Genomic DNA, 18094 nt, shown 5'->3' with positions numbered 1-18094 from the left:
TAGGCAGGCTGCCTGGTAAGAACAACAGAGGAGAACATGCCAGCTGCTTGAGGCTGCAGGCCGGCTCTCCACAGAGAACCAAAGCAGGAAGGAGGCCAAAGGCCATCTGGCTCCCAAAGAGAAGAGGAAGTGGTCACAGAGGAGCAAAATCAACATTCACAGAAAGTGTCAGTGAGGACAGAACCAACAGGCCCAGGCAGGAGAGCTTCCTGGGTCATGACAACACTGTAAGCCCATGTCCCTAATCTTTTTTAAAAAATTTTTTATGATGTATTTGTTCATTTGAAAGGCAGAATAACAGAGAGAGGGGGAGAGACAGAGAGATTTATTTATTTACTTACTTACTTACTTATCTATTTGAAAGGCAGGGTCATAGAGAGAGTGGGAGACAGAGAGAAAGAGATGTCTTCCATCCTCTGGTTTAGTCCCCAAATGGCTGGAATAGCCAGGGCTGTGCTAGGCTGAAGCCAGAAACCTAGAACTCCATCTGGGTCTCTGACATGGGTGGTAGGGACCCAAGTACTTGAGCCAGGTACTCCCAGGCACCTTAGCAGGGAGCTAGATTGGAAGTGAAGCAGCTGAGACTCAATCTGGCAGTGTGATACAGATGCCACTGTCACCAGCAGCAGCTCAACCTGCCGTACCGCAATGCAACCCCCATGATGTCCCAAGTCTCTGTCCACAGGCCACACCCTGCTCCAGCTCCAAGAGCCCTGGGATGACTGAACAAGCACAGAAGGGGCCCAGAAGGTTGCAAAGTTTCTAGTTTCCCAACATACGGTGCGCGTTACGTGGTAGCTGAGGGGGACCAAGGCGGAAGAATTTGCGCAGGTCATGCCAACATCGGAGGAGCTTGGCCTAAATCTTCCAGAAGCTCAACACAAAACACTTACTGCGCAAAACACTTGTCAGAATGTGATCCAAACAGTCAGTGTGATGGTGCATGAGCAAACTACTAAGGGTCTGTATTTTCCACAAAAGTGCAGAATATCAGAAGAGTCTCCTCAAGGTATAAAGTGAAAACAAGACAGCAATGTCCCCTGGTCAGGGCAGCAGTGTGCGCGACCCCAGAACCTGACTCCTCTCCTTTTGTACCTCTAAAGCTTCCACCCCAGTTTATTTTGGAGGCTCCCAAACGCATGTCCCATGATCGGCAGAACCCTGGGGTTCTGCAAACTAGCCATGGCACCAGGGTTGACTCCACCCTCTCCAGAGACAATGCGAGGGCCTGCAGGCTCTCAGAGCCAGGGCACACCTTGTCCAACAGTGTCACGGGAGTGCTACAGGTACAGTGGGGTCAGGCCTGCTAGGAGTTGTGACAGGTTCCCAGAATAGAAGGTGAAAGAGCAGGGCTCAGATGACAAGCAGGACCGGGGAACGACAGCAGGGGAGGCACAATGTTATACCAGACTGACCAGGACTGAGCAAAGTCAGGCTCACAGATCCCGAGAGGCCGGCACACAGCTCAACAGGAGCACAGTTAATGCTTCTTCTTGGACAAATCGTGGGAAAGAACACAGGGAAAAGCATGTCTATGAAGGAAGAGAAAACACTCAGTTGAGGGAGCCTGTCCCTGTCCACAGGCTCCTGCCCTGAACCACCACACGGCCACTTTGCACCAAGCCTTGCTCCCAGCACCTCTGGCTGTGTTCCCTGTGATCTGTCCACCCACAGTCTCAAAGGCCAAGCTCCACCCAGCTCACCAAAGTTAGCACTTAGTCATGTCGGATAAGAAAACCAATGTGCAAACAGATGAACAAACAGATGAGTGCATAGGAGTCAGCATCGTGGCACACTGGGTTAAGCCACCACCTGCAAAGCAAGCATCCCATATGAGCACCAGTTCGAGTCCCCGCTGCTCCACTTCCTATTCAGCTCCCTGCTACTGTGTCTGGGAAAGCACAGGAAGATGGCCCAAGTGCTTGGGCCTCCACCACCCATATGGGAGACCTGGATGGAGTTCTAGGCTCCTGGCTTCAGCCTGGCCCAGCCCTGGCTGTTGAAGCCATTTGGGGAATGAACCAGCAGATGAAAGATATCTCTCTCTGTCTCTCCCTCCCTCTCTATGGCTCTGCCTATCCAATAAATAAATAAATATCTTTAAAATGTGTGCATAGGTCGATCTTTTCGCTGCAGTCCCAAGTCCAGAAGCAGAGGAAACATCCATCACCAGATCCCAGGTCAACATCACAGGATGTGCATCCTGACTCCATTTCTCAGCAGCTGGGTGACCTGGGTGTGCTCAGTCACCTTTGTGGGCCTCACTTCCTCACGTGCAGTGGGGAACACTGCACAGACACAAGAGAGATTAAGTGCAGGGCAGGCGCCCGGCAAAAAGAAAGCTTACAGACAAGCTGGCGGGTTTTTTTAGTTGCAAGTGGTCCTCATGATCTCAGGACAGGAAGCACCACTGTGTATCCTGGACCCACAGGCAAAGGGCTCTTCGGCCTCCTAGGACAGAGCCAAGAGCCACCCCCAGGTGTTGTCCAGACGCTTCCACAGGCAGAACTGAAGCAAAGAGCTGGGATCTCAACAGGATCCTGACCTGGATACACACAGCATATTACCCCTCGTTTCCATCCTTTATAAATTAATTACTAATGTATGCATGAAAATGCAGATGTCAATGTGTAACAAATCCCCATATAAATATTTTTGCAGTAAATTCAGAGGCATCTGTCTTCCCCCAGACAGATGACACGAGGCCTCAGAGTTCAGACCAGGTGAGGCTGGAAGGGGGACTTGGTGCTTTCACAGCCAGTGACGCAGTTGCCACACGGCCCAGCCCAGAAGGCCCCGGCCTTGACACTTGACACCCACCTGCAGCCAAGTTGCCACTCTGCCACAACCTCCCACCTTGGAGTCCTCCCATGTCTTGTTCAAAACAGGGATTTATCACTGTGTGCCCGCTCTGTGCGAGACCCAAGGAGGACGACAGAATACAGCTTAGTCCCGTGCTCCAGAGGCACAGAGTCCCCTGGGAGAGCCAGGCAAACAGACGATGAATGACAGCGACAGGGGTGTGTGCTAGCACTAGCGGCTGCAGAGGAACAAGCACTTCCTGTGCCAGGAGCGTCCCCAAAGACTCTACAGGCGGGGCTCGTCCTGACGGAGCAGACCAGGCGAAACAAAGGCAGCCGGGCTTTCCCCATAGGAAGAACTGCACACGCCAAAACCAGAGGCAACAGCAAGCAAGTCCACCATGGCACACAGTGGGGACAGGCCAGCAGGGAGCCTGGAGTGAAAGGCAAGAGCCACATCACCGAGCCCCAGCAAAGCATTTCATCCCAGATTAAAACTTCAAGGTGGGGGGGGGGGGGGCGGCGGCGCTGTGCTGCAGTGGGTTCAAGCCCTGGCCTGAAGTGCCAGCATTCCATATGGGCACCAGTTCTAGTCCCGGCTGCTCCTCTTCCAATCCACCTCTGTGTTGTGGCCTGGGAAAGCAGTAGAAGATGGCTCTGCACTCATATGGGAGACCAGGAAGAAGCAAGTGGCTCCTGGCTTTGAATCAGCACAGATCCGGCTGTTGTGGCCATTTGGGGAGTGAACCAAAGGAAGGAAGACCTTTCTCTCTGTCTCTCCCTCTCACTGTCTGTAACTCTACCTCTCAAATTAATAGAATCTTAAAAAAAAAAAACAAACTCTGGGGGCCAGCATTGTGGCAGAGCAAGTTAAGTCACCACCTGCAATGCTAGCATTCCCTATGGGCATCAGTTCGAGTCCCGGCTGCTCCACTTCTGATCCCACTCCCTGCAGCAGATGACGGCCCAAGTACTACCAATCCAGATGGATCCTGGCTTCAGCCTGGCCCAGCCCCAGCTGTTGCATCCATTTGGGGAGTGAACTAGACACTGGAAGATTCTCTCTCTCTCTCTCTCTCTGCCTCTCTGTAACTCTGCCTTTCAAATAAATAAATAAATCTTAGAAAAAAAATCAAAGCTGCACTTCAATTATGTAGCAGCCACATGAGTCCTATCCCAGCAGATTCTTGAGGCCTGTACAAGTCTCAGGAGCCTTCCTGCTTCCACCCCGGGGGGAATCCTGAAGCATCTCCCTCATTCCCAGGTGAACCAGTCCACAGGCTTGACTGCACAGGACTTTGCATGCAAACCACCTGAAAGGTATAAAGCCCCCCTGACTCCCTCATTCCAGAGGCCCAGCGGTGCTCCAGGTATAACACAACCTGCGAGAGGAAGGCGCAGGTCACGGTGCCGGCCCCAGCTGGGAACCACTGAGCCTCACAAGGAAGACAGGAACTGAGTGTGCAATGCACCCTAGCCAAGAACCAGTGGTAAGGTTCAAGAATATGCCCCCTCACCCACCATGGAAATACCAACCACGTCAGTGCAATCTGGGGGCCCCACGAGGGTGTCGTCCCAGAACTGAGACCTTCCACATGTAATACAGCAAGTCCTGGGATACACCCGGATGCCACCCCAAAGCCCTGGCATCCCGGCCAAAAGATTAAAGCCCAGGCTGATAGGACAAAGGTCTTGGGCCCACAGCCCTCATCACACCAGCGCCTCTCCTGAAGAGCCCAGCACCTCCACCTCCTGGAGCGCTGGTGAGCAGCCCCCTCTCACCACATACCTCGCTTGCCCTGAGGGGGCCTGAGGCCCTCGGCCTGGGCCAGGGCCTCCGCGGCCTCTCGCTCCCTCCAGCGTCTCAGCTGCTCCTCTCGCATCTTGTAGAAGAGGATGTGCTTCTGCACGTCACTGAGCTCGGCCAGCAGCTCAGGGTCGATGTACAAGTCGTGCAGGATCTGCTGCAGCATGATGCCACCTGCGAGGCACCGCGCAGGCGGCCACCAGCCCCGGAGGCTGCACCAGGCCGGATGCCGCTCCTCGCCCTGCCTCCTCACACCAGGGGCGCTCCCAGTGCCCCTGATCTGGGCCCCATCATCACTCTGCCTCAGCAGCCAGCCGGGGATAAATTCATCTCCTCTGCCCCAGAACAGCAAAAGACACCAGGCAGCAGGCACCAAAGAGACAGCCAAGATCCTCCAGGGAAAAGCAGCCGCCAGTCGAAATTCAGTCCTTCTGTTGGGTCACCAAGCACCGCATCCCAGCAACACCTGCATCGAGGCCTCACTTGGGGTTCTGGGACAATGGGGAGGGCCCAGGCCTGCAGCTCAGCTGGGCAATGCCCAGGTCCAGCTCTGCCTGGGCCGGTAGGTGTCGAGTGATCTGTTCGTGGAAGGTAACAATGACACCAGCTGTATCAATGACATTGCCCCCGGCCAGTTGAGAACCGATCTCTGTTGCACAGATAAGAGGAGGAGGAGACGGCTGTGTGCACGCTCATTCCATGTCCTGGGAGCCAATTTCAGAAGCCAGAGGAGCCAGCAGGAGCTACTGAGCTCCTCGGGCCTTCACTCTACTTGCGTCATCATTGTCAGCTGGCTTTTCCAGGACACCGGGCATAGCAAGGTAATGCTTCGAAAACTCTGTGCTAGGGGAGAAAAGACTTTTCCTCCTGTCTGTATCATAGCCAAGGGAGAAAATGAAGTGGAATCAACACAGAGCAGCTGAAGCGGGGCTCCCGGTGGAATGCAAGGGGAGGGTGGAAATGCACAGGCCTTTCCCTTCGCCTAGGCCAGCTATAGCTTAGTCCCTCAGATAGTGCCCATTTAGGTGGTGGCTATCGATCTCATTGCTTGTGGCAGGCCTCTGGAGCTCACCAACAAGAAGAGGAAACCGGCTCCTGTCCATCTTGATCAGATGCACCCCGGCCAGGGTGGGGTCACACCTCCTGCTTGGACTAGAAGCGCCCCCCCCCCACTTTGGCCTGTGACAGGCAGGAGGGATGCTGTTGCTGAAACACAAAGACAGACCTTGAATAAACACGGGCCCAGAGCTCCTCGTTTTACCCGGACAAGGAAGCTGGGTTGGGAGAAGGCTGAGTGACTCGCCTCTGGCTGTCCCCATCGACAAGTGGCTGCATCGGGACCCAGTCATCAAATCTGACGCCCACTGGCCACTCTGAATCTGTTGAGGGTTTCAAAGTGTCATCTGACCAGAGAGAGGCACGCAGGATTCCAGCGAGACGGCCTGGTGGGCTTGGCGACCTTTGCGTCCACTTAGGTCCCCAGGGGGGGACAGGGCGGGAGACAGGTCAGGCACCCAAGAGCTGTGGGAAGGAAGGGGCGTGGCTCAGTGGCTCTGAGGGGCTCAGTCCACCGCATCAAAAAGAGGCGCGCTGACAGGGTGCCCGGGACCCTCTGCCGCCCCCACGCAGATGCTTCTGCCACCGCCAGAGCTGTGGGCTGGGACTCCCACCTTCCGCTCTCAGGTCCGTCTTTCACTCCTGCCTCTGGCGCTACCTGTGGCTGGGTGGCGCCCACGCCTGACAAGACACAGGAGGAGGACAGCCGCCGGGGAGCCGGCCTCTTGCTGGCCAACTTGGAGCCCCCCCCCCCCCAGACGACCCACGACAAAAGCGGGCGGGCGCGCGCAGGGCGGGAGGAGCAGTGTCGGGGCAGCCAGGTGAGTCGCCGAGGTGGACGTCCTCCGGCAGAGCTGGGCAGCGACGCTGGCAGGCACGGCGAGCGCCCCCTTCTGGGCGGGGCGGGCGAGCTCCCTGAGGGAGGGCAGTTGCACGGCGAGCCCAGGCCAAGTGCCGCAGGAGGCCGGGAGACGCGGAGCCCCGGGGGCCTGCCCCGCCGCGGGTCGCGGCCTGCGCGAGCCCGAATCGGTTTCCGAAAACACGCGGGCGGAGCCACGGCCGGCCCGGCACAGCCCGCGACGCCCCCTGGCGTCCAGCCTGGGCCCCGCTCTTGCTACGTGGGGAGCCCGGGGCTGGAGGGGGCGGGACTGGGTGCGGGAGGATGCCCTGGCCATGGGCGTTAATGGCCTGGACGCAGGGCCGCGGGATAAGGGTTCTGGTGGCCTTTCGGCTGGTTTCGTTTCGTCTCCAGTTTGGCCGCTGTGGCGTGTTTGATTTTGCACGCTAACGCAATTCCTTTTGACGCAGGCCTGTTGTGCAAGGAATTGGAAAGCACCTGAATGCCCTCTGTGCCTGTCAGAGAGAATGGGGTCCGCTGTTTTGCGGAAGGAAAATGTCCACGCAGATAAAATGAGAAGACACCATGCCCAGCGTCGCACACAGAGTAATACATATTATAAACAGTCCAGATGGCTCTTTCCTTTTTGTATAGACAAAGGAAAAATATGGAAATTACACACCCAATTCTTCAGCATGGTTTCTTAGGTACCCCCCCCCTTTGAAGAGCAAAGTAGACCACTTCAGACAATTCTTTGCTGTTTTATACAATGAGTAAGATATAGAGTGTATATAATTATATATGTGTAATTATAATTCAGATGACTGAAATGAAATGCATCTCACAAATCCCACAATGTGATCCAAAATCCCAGCCTCTGGAAGTCGGCCACTGGCATAGGGAGGGACCCAAACCTGCAGCCGGAGCTGGGCTTTCCCATGCCAGGAAGTCTGGAAGTGGGGATGGATAAACCAATCACTCCACTTGGAGCACTTAAACTGAAAGACTTTGTTTGCTTGAGGCACTTCTTTTTAAAAAAAGATTTTTATTTATTTATAATGTATTTGAAAGGCAGAATGATAGGAAGAAACAGAGAGAGGAAGAGATCTTCCATCTGCAGGTTCACTCCCCACATGACCACAGGAGCCAGAGCTGAGCTGGGCTGAAGCCAGGAGCCAGGAACTCCATCTGGGTCTCCCACATGAATGATAGGGACCCAAGCAGGGGAGTCTTCAGCTGCTGTCTTCCCAGGCACATTAGGAGGAAGCTGGATCAGAAGAGGAGCTGTGAGGGTTGAAGCACTTGATATGGGATGTGGCATATCCAGCCACAGCTTAATCTGCTGCATCACAATGCCTGCTCTTTTCTGAGGCCTGGGAGATGGCTCTGGCACTGGTGTGGTGGGGAGAGGAGGAGGCAGGAGGCACAAAAGACAAATTTCAGGCTCCGGCTGGATCCCAGGACACAAGGCACAAGGACTGTGTGCGCTGCCAGTGGGGACAAGAGGGTAGAACGGCAGGTGCCCATACCTCTGATTCCACCTGAAATTCTTTTTTAAAAAAGATTTATTTTAGAGGTAGAGTTACAGAGAAAGGGGGAGAGGGAGGGAGGGAGAGAGAGAGAGAGAGATCTTCCATCTGCTGATTCACCCACCAAATGGCCGCAATAGCCGGAGGTGGATCCATCCGAAGCCACGATCCAGGATCCTCTTCCAGGTCTCCCACATGGGTGCAGAGGACCAAGGACTTGGGCCAACTTGGGCCATCTTCCACTACTTTCCCAGGCCACAGCAGAGAGCTGGATTAGAAGTGGAGCAGCCAGGGCATGAACCAGCTCCCGTATGGGAATTCAGTGCCACCCGTGGAGGTTTAGCCTACCTACTACGCCACAGCTCCGGACCCTCATCTGAGATTCTTTTACAACTGAAAGCCCACCTTACTCAGAGTCAGAGCCAAAGTCACACAGCAGTTCAGATGCCACATCCTTATCGGGAGTGCTTGGGTTTGAGTCCCAGCTCTGCTTCCCAAACAGCTTCTTGCTAATGTGCATCCTGGGAGGTCCTTCCCTCAACAAGGGAGACCTGGATTGAGTTCTTGTTTCCTGACTCAGCCTGGCCCATTCCCTGGTTGCTGCAGGCATTTGGGCAATGAACCAGCAGATGCAAGATCTCCTTGTCTCTCTGACTTGTAAGCAAATTAAATGAATGTGGGTGAAATGGGAACATCAATTAAAAATAAAAAAAGGGCTGGCGCTGCGGCTCACTAGGCTAATCTTCCACCTAGCGGCGCCGGGTTCTAGTCCCGGTTGCCCCTCTTCCAGGCCAGCTCTCTGCTGTGGCCCGGGAAGGCAGTGGAGGATGGCCCAAGTGCTTGGGCCCTGCACCCCATGGGAGACCAGGATGGGTACCTGGCTCCTGCCATCTGATCAGCGCAGTGTGCCGGCCACAGCGCGCCAGCCGTGGCAGCCATTGGAGGGTGAACCAACGGTAAAGGAAGACCTTTCTCTCTGTCTCTCTCTTTCTCACTGTCCACTCTGCCTGTCAAAAATAAAAATAAAATAAATTAAAAAAATAAAAAAGGACAAATCCCTGCAGGGGCCCACAATTCCCTCTATGATCTGTCCCACCCCTTACCCCCTTAGATGCCACCGCCAGCCCCCAGTCTCCTCCCCTGTCTTTCCAGCTCCAGGCTGCTGGCCTCACGCTGGGCCTCCCTGTTGCTTGCCAGACACACCAGGCACCCTGCTCAGGGCCTGGAGCCAATGCTGCATAGAACCCATTTGGCTCAATCCCCTCCTTCAACTCTTGCCTCAGACTTTTCACCCACTCTGGACTCCTGACCCTTGCCTTCCTGCTCTGTTTTCTCCCTTAGCACTTACTTTGTAAAATACCACTTCAATTATTTATTTGGTTATCATGTATTTGTCTTTCTCTGGCAGGTTCGCTGACCTGGAACACTGCCTGGTGCACAGTGGTGCTGGGTAAGTGTCTCTTCAAATAGAATGAAGCTTTCAAAAGGGAACAGACTAGAGCCTAGGCCAGTGCAGACAGGCTGCTGGAGAGGGACCTGGGAATGATGGGCAGATGCGCTGTATCTGTGGGGCAGCAGGTGGCTTGATGGTCATGACAGGACCCTACCCCGGCTTACGTAGGGAAGCTGCACCCAGAAGCATCCAGCAACTCTCCTAGCCTCAGTTTTGCAACCCAGAATCTACAGTAGTTTCTGCTATGTCACCACTGGAAACGCACAGGCATAAAAACCAGGAGTGTCCCCATGGGAGTACAACACCAGACTAGAAAATGCAATGCAAATAAAAGATCCTAGAGAAGAATTTCACAATGTGAGGACCAGTAATGAAGAAAAGTTACCATCATTGCTGAGAGCATATCTAGGATTTAAGTTGGTCTAGGAACACAGCACATTCACAATCAGAAAGACCCAGTATTATAAGCTATCCTATTCACGTCTGGCTTGGCCAGTCTCCTGAATGGGTGCCAGGAATCTCCAGTTTCTGGAACTCACACCCTTGCACGATCACCTCACACATACCAGGCTGGTCTCTAGGGTCAGCTGAATGTGCTGCAAGTGGTGGTATGTCATGACAGACATTCGGCTTCTATCTCAGGCTCGCTCTCGCCTCTCTCCCTCGGGAAACCGTGATGTGAAACCCACATGCAGAAAAACTGGAGCCTCCTGCCAACACTCATGTTGTGAGGCTGGAAGAGGACCCCCAGCTCTGGTCAAGTGAGACAGCCTGGGGCCGGAACCACGTGGCTAAGCTGCTCCTGGATTCCTAACCTCAGGAAGGGTATGAGATGCACCTGCCTATGTGTTACTTATTTATATAAACTACACTTGGAGGGGCCCTGTCATGCAGCAGTGCCTAATACAGTATCGAATCAGTTTATACATTTAATATCATCCAAGACAAATCTGAAAGGAAATTGGGGTGTGGGGGAGAGGCCTGATAAACTAATTCCCAAGTTAGCCAAAAGTATGAACAGATGAGAACAGCCTCAAAAATATTAAGAATCCTGCTGGTATTCAGACTTCTAAACTTAGACATATCTGTCCTGAGACAAGAGCCGGTACGCGGAACCTAGAAAGGGCTCTGCCGTTTCATTAGTTTATGGCAGTCCAAAATAGTGCAAAGAGAAGGCATGCCCAGGAAGAGAAGCAGGGGTTATGTGCTCCACCCTCACCTGTTACTCATGATCCTGCCAGGGCATCCCTCAGCGGTTATCTTCTCTGGAGACATACATAAGAATTATTACTGCAGCATGAGTCATAACAGTAAAGTCTTTCAGAGTAACTGATGTGTTCAATAAAGGGGATTTGGATTAATCAGTCATGCACAACTACAGGATAAAGTGCAATACAGATATTAGAATTGCTGGTGGGGCCGGCGCTGTGGCATAGAAGGTAAAGCCTCTGCCTGTGGCACCAGCATCCCATATGGACACTGGTTTGAGTCCCAGCTGCTCCTGTTCTGAGCCATTCTGCCTATGGCCTGGGAAAGCAGTGGAGGATGGCTTGGGCTAGGGCTCCTGCACCCACGTAGGAGACCCAGATGAAACTCCTGGCTCCTGGATTTGGCCTGTCTCAGCCCCAGCCATTGCATTGTAGACATTTGGAAAGTGAATCAGAGGATGGAAGGTCTCTCTCTGTGTCTCTCCCTCATCTCTAACTATCCCTTTTAAGTAGATAAATCTTTTAAAAAAAGAATTGATAGTGAGAAGAATATTGGCCTGGGATGCTCAGGTTGTAAAATACTATCATACTCTGTATAATATGGCCCCAGTTTTATGTTTAGCCCCCACTGTTTTCTAAGGAGAGTAAATAAATCTCATTTTTAAAGATTTAATTATTTATTCAAAAGGCAGAGTGACAGAGAGACAGAAATTTTGCATCTATTGTTTTATGCTCCAGATGGTCACAGCAGCTGGGGCTGGGCCAAATCAAAGCCAAGAGCCAGGATTTCCACCCAGGTCTCCTAAATGCATGGCAGGGGCTCAGGTACTTGGACTATCATCTGCTGATTTCCCAGGCACATTAGCGGGGAGCTGAATCAGATACAGACTCACCAAGACAATCCAATATGGAACACAGGAGTCCCAAGCAATGGTTGAATTCACTGCACCCTCCCAAGTCACACTAAAATGAAGAATCCCCTGAGCTGGATACCTTGTTAGGTGAGGAGGCAATGCTAGAGGAGGAGCCAAGTTGCCCCACACAACCCAGGGGCTGGAAATTAGGGTTCCTGAGCTACAGAGACAGTAGCAGAAAGGAAGCAGCCAGGCGACACAGGGCTGAGGACCACCTCACCTTCATCAAACTGATTTAAAGCACAAAACCCGCACAGTGAGATTTATTATTTTTAAAATGTGGATTTTTATCAAATTCTGCCAGGGTAGAAGTGGGGCTAAACAGAGATCCCCGAAGGAGACAGGAGTCAGGAGCACACGGGCTGCCAGGAGCGTGAGTCCCTGGCACTACGTAGAACTCACGAGGAGGGCTTGCGCCTTCTTCGCCACAGAACCGGTGGCATCTAAGTGTGTGTAAAAGGCAAGACCACCCAGGCTGACATTTGTAAACAAACCACTATACACACACACACATACACACACACACACATGCATTTCTGATTCCAGTAGCAGAGCCCAGGGCTGTGGCCAACCCAGCAGCCCAAGATCTCCCAGTCAGTTCTGTTTTTCGTGAGTCTGTCTTGGGTAAGAATCAGGGCGCTTGGAGCCAGCGCTGTGCTATAGTGGGTCAAGCTGCCGCTTGCAATGCCGGCATCCCATATGGGCGCTGGTTCAAGTTCCAGCTGCTCCACTGCTGATCCAGCTCCCTGCTGATGGCCTGGGAAAGCAGTGGAGGATGGTTCAAGTGCCTGGGCCCCTGCACCCAAGTGGGAGACCTGGAAGAAACTCCCGGCTCCTGGCTTTGGCCTGGCCCAGCCCAGGCCGTTGCGGCCACCTGGGGAGTCAACCAGCAGATGGAAGCTCTCTGTCTCTCCCTGTGACTCTTTCAAATAAATAAATAAATCTTACAAAAAAAAAAAAATTTCAGAGTGCTCCACAGGGCTTTAGTCTGCATTAACTGTATAAGGAATTTATGAGTCAGCCAAGCACACACTATTTCCCTTTTTCTCAGTCTGGGGCCTGATTCCTTGCTAACTTGGAAAATCAAAATAACCCGAGGTGGCAGAGTACAGTGAGGAGCTACTTCTGCCTGCCGAGCAAGCGTCCCCGCCTCGCTTGCAGGTCAGGCCTGTGACTCGGGGCTGGCTCTGATTCACAAACACCAGGGGAAGGGGCAGTTTCTGTGACCGTGGCTGAGGGGGTTGCTGCCCCGTTTGCTACCTGCAGGGGAAGGGTCTGCATGCAGTTGGGGAGGGCGGGGCAATCTGCAGAGATACCGATGGGTGTGCTGCAGGGTCCCTCCCGGCCCCCGGAGCCTGGACCCATCTCTCAGCCTAGGGACGTGCCCCTATCCTCTGCTGTAAGAGCCTGGCAGCCCCCTGCTGCTTAACCTTGTTTAAGGCTTTGGACGCTTGACACCAGTGCCTCCTGACCACGCTGTGTCTTGCCCTCTCTCCTATCATCTTGCCAAGAACATGCAGAGATGGATGGGACAAGAGACTTAGAAGGGGAGGAGCCCAGACCAGCAGCCACAAAGGGCCCTTTCTGATGGCCTGTCCTGAACAGGAAGTCCTCCCGGGCCTCCGAGCCCAGTCACCCACTTCCTAGTCGGATGCAGGTTCCGTTAGATACGCGGGGTCCCAGCTCTCCCTCCTATGCCCCGCTCAGGGAAGGCAGTGACACAGAGAGGGACCGGGCAGTTTCTAAGGGAAACGCTGAGTGCTTTGTGCCTGCCCCCAGCCAGTGCAGCAGGAAGCTCTGGGTCCTCAGGACGGCTGTGGGGCACAGACGGGTGGCCAGCACTTGCCTGCACCCCAGCCCTGCTAATTACACACCACTCTACTCCATCTGCTCACCCCTGGAACAAGCCCACTCAGCCCAAGCATAGCAGACTGACCAAAGCTCAGCCAGGGACTGAAGCTTATTAATTCGAAAGGCAGGCAAGCTCTGTGAGACCCCGCAGGACACAAGCTGAGGCTGTGGATGGCCTCCCACAAAGCCCTCCTGGCTCCCCTGGTCCCTGCTAAATACTGTGCAGTCTGCCATCTCTCTCAACTACAGAGCAGTCACATTCAATCCACAGGCCCCCTGCACCAAGCCCCAGGATCATCCTGATGAACAGTGTGAAGTTATACCCCTGTCCCACAAGGGCCTGGGATCTCAAGTGAACCCCACTGCCCCCAAGCCAGGTTCCCAGGCACCAGGGGAGCCCAGCAGCCGCCATCCGCATGACCCCTGGGTGGCGGAGCAGCCAGGGAAGAACAGCTTTTTTACATGGCCACAGTAAAACAGCAGGCACTAGGCCAGGGGCTTTCTCTTTATATCTCATTGAATCCTCAGAACAAAATTATGAAGGAGGCAATTCTATTATCCCAAAGCTGAAGGTCAGGCCGCTTCTAATGGTGGATGAGGACTCACTGGAATCCAGGTCTTGCTGCTACAGCCAAGCCCATAGCCAAGCGCAACGTGGAGCACGCAGATCATGCCCATCTCTGACCCTGTGCAGTCCGTGCCCGCCCTGCATAAGGAAGAGCCCACCACCTGCAGGCTGCTCTGCGGAGCCGGAAACCCCCTGAGCAGAGGTTGTGAGACAAACCATCCCATCACAGTCTGGGCCCTAAGTTGCCTGCAAAGAGAGACTTAGGAAGTCAGGGAATCCCAGTTCCACTCTTCACTTCCCTAACCATGGGACTTGGAGCCCAGAGCACCAGTGGCCTCTAATATCTCACCTCCTGACCACACAACCAGACTCTCGTCAGCCTCGTGAAATTAAACATAGGCTTCTGAGTTCTGGCCAGGCCTCACCACTAGGATCTTCCTCTCTGGTCCTCATCCTCTTCCCAACCACCAACTGACTGTGCATGGCTCCAAGGTACTTGCTCTATCTAGCAGCTAGGGTCCCTGAAAGAGTGTGGAGCAGAGCATTCCCTACCCCAGCCCCAGCATCCAGCAGGATAAACACACGTTTTTCAAAGTCAAGGGGCTGTCTGTTGTGGTAGTGGTTTTGCCTCTACCCTCCCAAGGCCAGCTCTCCAACTTGGGCATGCATAAAAGTCCCCCAAGGGCTGGTCAAACAGCTTGCTGCTCACCCCCCTCGCCCCCGGCATCTTGGATTCCTCAGCCAGTCAGATGGGGAAGAAGACATGGGTAGATTCTGCGTCTTTAACAGGTCTGGGGCTATATTTCCAGAACCAGTGTTGCGACCACACTGGGGAAAATACAACCCAGTCCCTAACTCCCTTATGTACCCTGGGCTGCCTTCACGCTGTGCCACGTTGCAGCCTGTGTCTTTGCCTTCTGGCTCTGTTCTACACATTACAGTCAACCATCTGTACCTGTGACTTCTGTGCCTGCGGATTCAAGCAAGGATTGAAAATACTGGGGGCGGAGGGGGGATGCATGTGGACTGAACATGTCAGGACTTTGTTTCTTGTCATCATTCCCTAAACAGTACAGTTTAGCAGCTATATACATAGCACTTACGTTGTATTAGGTATTCTAAATCATCTGGCCATGATTTAAGTATATGGGACAACATGCTACATCAGTTGCAAATGCCATGCCACTCTATATGAACCTTGAGCATCTGCGGGCTATCATGGAATCAACCCCTGTGGACACTAGAGGATGGCCGCAGTGTCATCAGAGGGCGAATGGTCCTTGGAGTGGAAATCCTGGGCTATAACCTGCTCTGCCTCTTCCCAGCTGTGTGGCACCAGGCGAGTTCCTTAGACCAAGTCTGTTTCCTTTCACATAAAAGGGAGAAAATAGGGTGAGTTCTCTCCCTCGCCCCTCATCAGCCCAGTGTTCTCCAGAAGGGAAGGAAGGACAATGCACAGAACACCCGCCTGTGTCTGTGGGCCTGGGGCTGATGTGGATCCTGGTACAGCCTTGGAGTAGAAGGGAAGATTGTAAGGGGGGAAAAGGACCACAGATGCAAAATCTAAATGCACACTCTTGCCAGCTGTAAGCAGTGTAGCAAGGAGGGGAGGCGTTCACGAGCCGGGGGCTGGGAGCCCATGCCCTAGTTTCTTACAACACCTTTACAGGTTCTCTTTTATGCTAAGTCCTACTCCTGCAGCTTCGAGGAATCACCAGGATCCACAGGTAAAGGAAGTCAATAGACCTCAAATGCAGTCATCCCTGGAAAGAAATTTTCATGCCCATAAATAGAGTCCCAAAACCACTCAGAAGAAAAAAACAATGATTGTGAACTCGGCTTCGATGGTTGCTCCAGGGAGTAAGCTGTTAAAGATCTCTTCCTGGTTAGGTGAGACCCAGAGCCAGTGATGCCTGCATTTCTGGACTTAGCCACCGGGTGGATGGTGGAGCCCTCTGCTAAGATGGGAAAGAGGAGCAGCAGGTTGAGATGTGCCTGGGATTGGGGGAAGTGGTGACAAGTCCAGTCGTTTAGGATGTGGCAACTGAGGTGTTGGCAAGACGGATGGAGACAGGTGTCAAGCAGGTTTGTGGCCACTCGGGTGGCAGGCATGGCCCGAGCCATCCATTCACTGAGATGGAAGCCTGTGCCACCAGCATTTTTCTGGCAGCCGCTAGCCCTTACCTGGCCAGGTGTCACTTTCACCCAGACATTGGCTCCTTTGGATTCCCTGGCTGGGTTGTATTTTTATTTTTATTTATTTATTTTTTTTTTTTGACAGGCAGAGTGGACAGTGAGAGAGAGAGACAGAGAGAAAGGTCTTCCTTTGCCGTTGGTTCACCCTCCAATGGCCGCCGCGGCCGGCGCGCTGCGGCCGGCGCACCGCGCTGATCCGATGGCAGGAGCCAGGAGCCAGGTGCTTTTCCTAGTCTCCCATGGGGTGCAGGGCCCAAGCACCTGGGCCATCCTCCACTGCACTCCCGGGCCACAGCAGAGGGCTGGCCTGGAAGAGGGGCAACCGGGACAGAATCCGGCGCCCCGACCGGGACTAGAACCCGGTGTGCCGGCGCCGCTAGGCGGAGGATTAGCCTAGTGAGCCGCGGCGCCGGCCCTGGGTTGTATTTTTAAAGATCTCTGCCAGGTGAACAAGAAGTGGAAGGAAATTTGGCACAAGCAGAAAAGATTCTGGATGTCACAAGTGGAAAACATTGCCTGCCCTTCCAGTTATCTGCATCTGATTCTAGGCTTCTGTTACTTTGGAGTTATTTTACAGCTAAGCTGTGGGATGAGTGCAAAATAATTCCTGTCCGTAGATGTGCATATAACATACCCAAGGGAGGTGCAACTGACCCCTCAACTCCTGGTGGGGAAAAACTTGGATGCAACAATCCTTTATTCCATGCAGATTCATGGCACCTTGTGACTTCTCCTGGCTACTAATCTTACCAACCCTCTCAATGAGTTAAATAAGATCTCTGACATGTAACCAGGTAATATTTATATGCATCATGCCTGTTCTTTAAAAAATTATCTGTAACAGAAAGCATGGGAAGTTCTACTCCTCAAAGATGGAAAAACTTAGTCAAGTCTACACAACCCCAAACCTACCCCTAGACCCACCCCTACCATCCTAAACGGGAGGGGTCCAGCCAGGGCTTGTCCCTGCTAGAGGACATTCCAATTTTCCTTTTTTTACATGCTGGGACACATCTGTGCTGCACAAAAACAAAAACACTTAAAAAAAAAAAAAAAAAAAACAAAAAAAAAAAACATGGTTTCCTCCTGCTCATAGCTGAGTGACAGCATGGGTCCCCAAGATCATCTACATAGCCTCCAACCCTCCGTCTTTTGCAAGAGGACAGAGTGGCTGGACAAGGAGGGTGACCAGGATGTGTGTCTATGTGTGTAGTTTGGGCAGTCTGCTTGTGGCTACCAGGAGTGGGGTCAGACAGGAGTCCATCAAGTGTCCAAACATGATGTCTGGTAGTGTTCAGAGAACATCAGCTGAGCTCCGGAGTTTAAGCTCACATAAGGCCCTGCTAGCCCAGCTTCCAGGCCCTGCCCTTTTCCCCCCTCCAAGCTCTTCTAACCCCCTTCCTCCTGGGCCCTGAGCCCCCGACTCCCTCGGCAGATGGGAGGCCACTCTGCTGCTTCTGGACAAACTAGGCAACGTCTCCAGGTCCACACTCAGGCACGAAACAACCCCTCTTCTCACCTGCCCTCTTCTGTTGGCCTAGAGCAAACAGACCTTGAACTCCAAATGCCAGCTGAGGCTCCTGCCCACAACTCAAAGCTTGTTTCTAAAGGGACACGCCAGCATGGTTCAAAACGAGCCTACACATAACCTAGCGGCTCAGCCCGTGGGGAATGGACAGCTACAGATAAAAATCTCCTCAACCATTAAAATTATATTAGCAAGAATGGGGGGGTGGAGTAATACACTAAGTAATATAAACTTATGTTAATACTTTGCCCACTTTATCTCATTTAATCCTCAAAACACCCAGACTGTTACCCCTTCCCCCATTTGACAAAGCGAGGGGCTCAGGATATTCTTACCCACATCAGC

At 53.1% G+C, this 18094-nt stretch overlaps 1 protein-coding gene across 2 annotated transcripts in view; it reads right to left on the bottom strand.

Annotated features, from left to right (window-relative positions):
- SH2D4B (SH2 domain containing 4B) overlaps positions 1-16280 on the bottom strand; it is a 114082-nt gene extending 97802 nt beyond the window's left edge. Inside the window, exons 1-2 of one of the 2 annotated variants that reach the window (XM_070057949.1) lie at positions 6279-16280; positions 4591-6129 (exon numbers count right to left, since the gene is read on the bottom strand). In XM_070057949.1, the coding sequence (XP_069914050.1) occupies positions 4591-4774 (184 nt within the window). In that variant the 5' untranslated portion in view covers positions 4775-6129; positions 6279-16280. Of the gene's footprint in view, positions 1-4590 lie in introns of both variants that reach the window. The other variant, XM_051833051.2, reaches the window with a different exon arrangement.
- Between the last annotated feature and the right edge of the window lie 1814 nt (positions 16281-18094).

This window comes from Oryctolagus cuniculus, chromosome 15, assembly GCF_964237555.1.
Source record: "Oryctolagus cuniculus chromosome 15, mOryCun1.1, whole genome shotgun sequence".
NCBI lineage: Eukaryota > Metazoa > Chordata > Mammalia > Lagomorpha > Leporidae > Oryctolagus > Oryctolagus cuniculus.
Note: the sequence above shows the minus strand (reverse complement) of the source record. Positions and strands in the feature narration are given on the sequence as shown.